This window comes from Panthera leo, chromosome B2 (assembly GCF_018350215.1).
Source record: "Panthera leo isolate Ple1 chromosome B2, P.leo_Ple1_pat1.1, whole genome shotgun sequence".
NCBI lineage: Eukaryota > Metazoa > Chordata > Mammalia > Carnivora > Felidae > Panthera > Panthera leo.
Window position 1 is genome coordinate 119,057,955 of NC_056683.1, and position 7,263 is coordinate 119,065,217.

The 7,263-nt window shown below is 38.6% G+C and overlaps 1 protein-coding gene across 1 annotated transcript; it reads left to right on the forward strand.

Moving 5' to 3' along the window:
* The first annotated feature begins 5,821 nt into the window (after positions 1 to 5,821).
* LOC122219172 (trace amine-associated receptor 6) lies at positions 5,822 to 6,913 on the forward strand. The gene has a single exon (XM_042937408.1). The coding sequence runs from the start codon at positions 5,822 to 5,824 to the stop codon at positions 6,857 to 6,859; it is 1,038 nt and encodes a 345-aa protein (XP_042793342.1). The 3' UTR covers positions 6,860 to 6,913.
* The last annotated feature ends 350 nt before the right edge of the window (positions 6,914 to 7,263 follow it).

The window sequence follows — 7,263 nt, forward strand, 5'->3', positions numbered from 1 at the left end:
GCAGAGAGAGAGAGGGAGACACAGAACCCGAAGCAGGCTCCAGGCTCTGAGCTGTCGGCACAGAGCCCGATGTGGGGCTAGAACTCACCAACCATGAGATCATGACCTAAGCCGAAGTCCGACGCTTAACCGACTGACCCACCCAGGCGTCTCTAAAAGGAGTTTTCAACCTAGAAGGAAAATAATCCCAGAGGAAACACTGTAGTGTGGGAAGTAACGAAGTGTGCCACAGAGTGTCAATACCAGAAAAATAAAATGAATGCTAAAAGTAAAAATAAATGTCTTTTTGACTTAAATTATACGCAGAATTAAAATAAATGACCGCGGTAGCAATAAAATGGCCAAGACAAATGGAGTTAAAGTATATATTGAAATGCCTGGCAAGCTTTTGCATTGCCCTGAATTGGCAAAATTATTAACACTGGAGAATTTAATTAATCAGGGATACATATTAAAACTCTAGGATTCCAACAGAACAGTATAAGTAAGTCCAATTTATAATTTCATGGGAGAAAAAGGGTGAATAATAAAAAATAATAATTTAAAATGAGTCCAGAGTAATAAAAGAACAAAGAAAAAATGTGAAGAAAAAATATATTTAGTTGGTTTAAACCCAAATACAGCAACAATTATATTAAATATGAGAATACACATTCAGATTTTAATCCAATTAAAAGATGACCAGAAGACATGAACAGACATTTCTCCAAAGAAGACACCCAGATGGCCAACAGACACATGAAAAGATACTTAACATCACTCATCAGTAGGGAAATACAAATCAAAACTACATGAGATATCACCTCACACCTATCAGAATGACTAAAATAAAAAATAAAAGAAACAACAAGTGTTAACAAGGATGTGTACATAAAGGAACTTGCACCGTTGGTGGAAATGCAAACTGGTGCAGCCACTGCAGAACACGGTATGGAGTTTCCTCAAAAAGTTAAGAACAGAACAACCCTACAATCCAGTAATCGCACTTCTGGGTACTTACCCCCAAAATACAAAAACACTAATTAACAGGGATACATTCACCCCTATGTTTATTGCAACATTATTTACAATAGGCAAACTATGGAAGCAGCCCAAGTGTCCATCAACAAATGAATGAATAAAGCAAATATGGTACACACACACACACCACATGCAAATACAATGTAATATCACTCAGCTCTAATAAGATAGAAATCTTGCCATTTGCAACACCATGGATAGAACTAGAGAGTGTAATATTAAGCAAAATAAGCCAATCAGAGAAAGGCAAATACCATATGATTTCACTCATCTGTGAAATTTAAAGCACAAAAAAAAAAATTAGCAAAGAAAAAAAAGGAGAGAAAGAAAGTCATGAAATAGACTCTTAATTGTAGAGAACAAACTGATGTTCTCTATAAATAACAGAAGGGAGGTGGGAGACAGATGAAGGGTGAAATAGGTGATGGGGATTAAGGAGTACCCTTGTGATGAGTTCCTCCATGATGTATGGAATTGTTGAATCACTATATTGTACACACGAAACTAATATAACACCATATGTCAACTATATTGGAAGAAAATCGAATAAAATAAAGTAAAATGAAATAAAATAAAATTTAATCCAAAAAATGTGTCAAATAAAACTGAAATGAAGGGCATAACATGATAATAAGACAGAACCTAGTAAGTGTATTTCATTATGACCCATAGATTTGGTTTTGGTAGAAAAGGGAAACTGATTAGCTATGCAATTAACAGTGGATGGAATAGTTATTTCGGAGATGAAGACTTATTCTTGGTAGTAAGACTGGAAGGTGCTCTACATCTCATGCACAATGCAATTAAACTACTTGATTCTGTTCTAGCTTTAGTTTTGGGGCAATCAGACACCAAGATTTCAAAACCGGGGCATCATATCTTTGGGGTAGGAATGAATACATAAAAATAATACTTGCTATTTTTCTCTAATTTCTAGAATAATGTAAATCAACATTATCTACCAGCACATCATTTCTATTATTATACAAATGCTATGAAGTGGCAAAATTTCCTGAAATAGTGTATTATTTCTGACTATACTGTGTTTGTAAGAAACTCTTATCTTTATTGGATTTTACAGATGATTAAAGGCACCCTAGAATGTTTAGTATCATTATACCCACAGTTCTTCAGTTCCAACACTGAATATCATCAATTTCTTTTGATTCTAGTGGTTTCAGTAGAGTAACTTTTTCTCATCCTGTTCTGCAAGCTAGAGAATCATCCTGCTGCCTCATTTTAAGAACAAGGAAGCTAAAACCAAAGTGTTCTAGAAATCTGGAGAATATCATAAAGCTTCTGGATTCAAATAAACACTTTCAACATCTAGTTTAATACATTTACACTTGTCTTTTTTTAGTGCCTTTCAAAATTAGACAAATCATCTAATTTTGCCACTTCCTTTCCTAGATCAACATACTGTTCTATTTTTGTAAGTTTCTAAAAACTTTCATTATAAAGAAACGAACTACTTCCCTCATTATTCTCTTCTGTGAACTTATTCTGGTTGTGTGCTGCCTTTGCTGTTGGCCTTTGCATCAGTGAACATTTATTAAGTGCTTCTGTCTGGTGGCAACACGTGGGCTCTGGAACTGGAAAGATATAAAAATAAAGCCAATTTCAACCTAATAATGATTCATCCATGTCACGGAGCCCTCACTGTGTGCATGGGATCCCTTACCTGCACTCTCAGTCTTCTCAACAACCCTGCAAGAGGGCCAATGTTATTACTTCTGTTTCCTAAGTGAGGAGCCTGAGGCTTAAAGAAGTGAGTAGAAGGCCAAGGTAGCATATTTGTTCAACAACAGAATCTTATTCATAGCCAGGCAGACAGAGAGTAAGTGCAGCAAACACCAACTATTCTTCCTTACAGAGGAGATTGTGGCCCCACCTCTGTATTCAGGTCATTAGGAGACATTTGGAACATGGGACTTTCCTTCTACCAAGGGCAGTATGAGCATCGTAAAGAAAAGTGCAAAGTTCTTTGGGGAGACGGGGACATCAGAAGGAGTAATTGATTTGCTCTGGTGTAACATTTTAATCTACAGTTTTTCACTCATCCATACTTCTTCATTCTGGAAATAGCATTTTACCATACAAGGTATTGCCCCCTCTCTCTGGTCTCTCGATTATATTTTAGAAATTGTTGGGTCCATTCAAGGGAGCTGAAGGGGTGGGGTTGGGCACCTACTTTAAGATCTTCCTCTGTTACGCCTCGGCTCAAAAAATGTAACACTCTGAATTTGTTTTGATCCTGTTGATTGTGGTAGCATTTTCTAAACCTGTCCTAAATTGGACCCTGAAAGTTGTGGGGGACAGGTGAAAAGGGGAAGAATATAAATACTAACTGAATATCCTAAGAATTAGCTAAGAGGGAATAATTAGAAATTAGACCCGGTAGAAAACTGGAAGATGTCTAGCTCTTTGTTTTATAAACTAAGGTACGGAGATCTGGGCTTCTGTCCAGGTTCTTTCTGGAACAAGCATCAGGTCTTCCCCTCATTCCTGCTTCTACACCACAGCAAGACTTTCATCCCTGTCTCTCTGCCTCTGTCTCTGTCTCTCGTCTCTCTGCCTTTTTCTTTTTTGGGCATAATATTCCTTTCTTATTAAGCTACCCTCTGCTAGAAAACATCAGAAAACCCCAGCTATTGTTCTACTCTGTTCTCATTTCCTTTCCCCCACATATATTATATTAAAATTCTGTAAATATTGAAGTAGCTTGTTTGCCTTACCCTGTTTGAAGAAACCTCTTTATCCACACCTGCCTAAGTGCTTCCTGCATCATGAGCTACTGTCTTTTACCTTTTTACTACTTTTCACAATTTGTATTCATATATCCATTTGTTTGTTTACTTGCTTAAGGTTTGTTTCCGGCTCAAGATTGCAAACTTCATGAGACAGGGATCATGTGTACCCAGATTTTTTGTTCATTCCTTTGTTCATTGCTTTTCACCCAACTCCTGGCACTCAACAAATATATATTGAATTGATTAATGAATGAATGAATATATCTCAGAGTATGAAGGGAGATATAAAGTTATTTCTCTGTCCTAAATGTGTGCATCATGTATCATTATTTTTTGCCTAGAATAATGTTTCTCAATAGGCAGGTCATTGAGACATTTATCTTCCAGAGGACACTTGTCAATGTCTGAAGACATTTTTGATTTACACTCCTGGGGAAATTTTACTGAAATCTACCAGCATTTAGTAGCAGGGACGCTGCTAAATCCTGTTCAATGTACAGGACAGATCCTTACATCAGAGTTATCTGATCTCAAATGTCAACAGTGCTGAAATTGAGAAAGCCTGGCCTAGACCTTTGCCTATGGAAACAATTACTATTATTTTACAAAACCAGGTTCTCAGGAAATATTAGAAATAATATTAGAAAGAATCTAATTTTCTAGATTATGAAGCAGATGGACAGATGGATTAATAATAATACCTGTGGCACTTTATAATTTGAAAAGCAAGTTCACACATGTGTAGGTCACAGCCCTGCAGTGGCAAGAGTCTTGACCCTTTCTTCGAGAAGTCTGAGTAGTGCTCTGTGGAGTTCAACATTGCAGGGCTAGGAAATTACCAAGGAATTGTGTTCCCATTTTCCAACTTTCTGGTCATTATTCCTTATTTGAATTCATTCAGCATCGGAACAGAAGTTCTATCAGTTAGAACCACAAATGTGTGTAGTCAGAGGGCTCACTGCCCATTTATCACGTGGACAGAGACATCACAGATATGCTTCCAGTGACAATGTCTGAGCACAGAACCGATCTCCTTTCTACCAGCACTGATAGTCATAATACCTCAGAAGTGCTGGTGTGTCTAAATACCATGCTGTTCTTTAAAGCTTGTGTGTGATGTATTTCACCAATCTCAAACCGTCCTTAATGTATGTTACCTTTTTTGTTTCTTGGTAGCCAGTGCAGATACAAGAATGGCTCCTGCCAAGAGAGAAAAACCCAAGTATTAACTCTCACTATTTACACCATATTGTGTCTCTGTACAAAAACCCAAAGAGGTACCTCATCAGGACTGACAATAGGGGAAAGATTCAAGTCTAAGAAAAAAGAAATCTTTGGCCCAAGAAGCGTGATGGCTAAGCTAATTTAATGTTAAGAGTTGTTTTATAGAATACCTTTCCTAATCATCACTGTTGAAAATAATCTTCCAAGTTCACACCTTATACTATAGGGATTCCATGCAGGGATTTCCCCTTTGATAGCATTTATTTATGTGGGAGGACTGCATGTCTTAGTAACACAGGTCCGACAACACAGAGATAAAGAGGAGGTGATCCTTCAACTCCACAGTTACATCCCATATCAGCAGCTGTTGCAAAGAAGAACACTAGAGGTAAAAAGAAAACCATATTTTTTTGTGAATAAAAGGGAATTTTATCAAGTTAAAGAAACCAGGCATTATTTAGTTGAAATTAACACCACTAACCTTATACAATATAATTTTTAAATGTCTATTTATTTTGAGAGAAAGAGCATGAGCAAGCCTGAGTGGGGAAGTAGCAGAGAGAGGGGGACCGAGAGAGAACCCCAAGTAGAGGACGCAGGGCTCAAACTTAGGAAATGCCAGAGAACGACTCGACAAAATCAAGAGGTGGACGCTCAACCGACTGAGCCACCCAGGTGCCCCTACAATATAATTTTGTTCAATTTTAGTTGGTTATATAGAAAGCATTTAAGATTTATAAGTGGAAAGCGGAAAGTGGAAAAACATTAGTAATAGTATCTGATAATTTCTTTAGACAACCTGGCGTATTCACGTCTCCACGTGCACCATGAGCACCAACTCGTCCCCCTCTGCATCCGAGCAGCTCTGCTACCAGGACGTGACCGGATCCTGCGTGAAAGCCCCTTACTCGCCCGGACCCCGGCTCATTCTCTACGCACTGTTCAGCTTGGGGGCAGTGCTGGCCGTTTTTGGAAACCTCCTGGTGGTGATTTCAATCCTGCATTTCAAGCAGCTGCACTCGCCAACCAATTTTCTCATCGCCTCCCTGGCCTGTGCTGACTTTCTGGTGGGGGTGACCGTCATGCCCTTCAGCATGGTCAGGTCTGTGGAGGGCTGCTGGTACTTTGGGCCGAGTTTCTGTACCTTCCACACGTGCTGTGATGTGGCATTTTGTTACTCTTCCCTCTTCCACCTGTGCTTCATCTCCATCGACAGGTACATCGCTGTTACTGAGCCTCTGGTCTATCCTACCAAGTTCACGGTGTCCGTGTCGGGGACATGCATCGGCATCTCCTGGATCCTGCCCCTTGTATACAGTGGTGCCGTGTTCTACACAGGTGCTTATGATGACGGGCTGGAGGAATTATCTCGTGCCGTCAACTGCGTAGGAGGTTGTCAGACCGTTGTAAATCAAAACTGGGTGTTGATAGATTTTCTATCCTTCTTTATACCTACCCTCGTTATGATACTTCTCTATAGCAATATTTTTCTTGTGGCTAGACAACAGGCTAAAAAGATTGAAGACACTGGGGGCAAAATAGAATTGTCATCAGCTAGTTATAAATCCAGAGTGGCCAAGAGAGAGCGAAAAGCAGCAAAAACCCTGGGTATCACTGTGGTAGCATTTATGATTTCATGGTTACCGTATAGTATTGACTCATTAATTGATGCTTATATGGGCTTCATAACCCCTGCCTACATTTATGAGATTTGCTGTTGGTGTGCTTATTACAATTCAGCCATGAACCCTTTGATTTATGCTTTATTTTACCCGTGGTTCAGGAAGGCCTTAAAAATTATCATGAGTGGTTGGGTTTTCGAGGACAGTTCAGCCACCATGAATTTGTTCTCTGAACAAATGTAAGCATTTGGACTGACAAAGTTCAATCTTTACAATTTCCATATGACATGAGTTGGTAAAAATCAAGTAAGACTATTAATGAAAAGAAAACCATTTACTCTTCAAATTTAACAGGATAAATCAATGCTTTCCAGTATTAACGGTGCACTTCCTTGTCATTTCTCAAAAAACAATTTGCATGACTGGTAAATGTCAAATCCCTATTTGTTAACGGCTACAGAGCTCACCATACCTCCTTTTCTGCACATACTTCCCTCCCTCCCTTTTGCTCTTTTATTTCATTGATTCTTCCCTTCGTAGCCTGAAAACACCTTTAAAAAAAAAAAAAATTCTTTCCTCTTTTCCTTAGAAAGTTTTCTGCTCACTCCCAACTTGTCAAAAATTTCTCTGTGGTTAGTTTTCACATG

Excerpts from the sequence above, each read along its gene's own strand:
- LOC122219172 (XM_042937408.1), top strand. The coding sequence starts at position 5,822 with ATGAGCACCAACTCGTCCCCCTCTGCATCCGAGCAGCTCTGCTACCAG.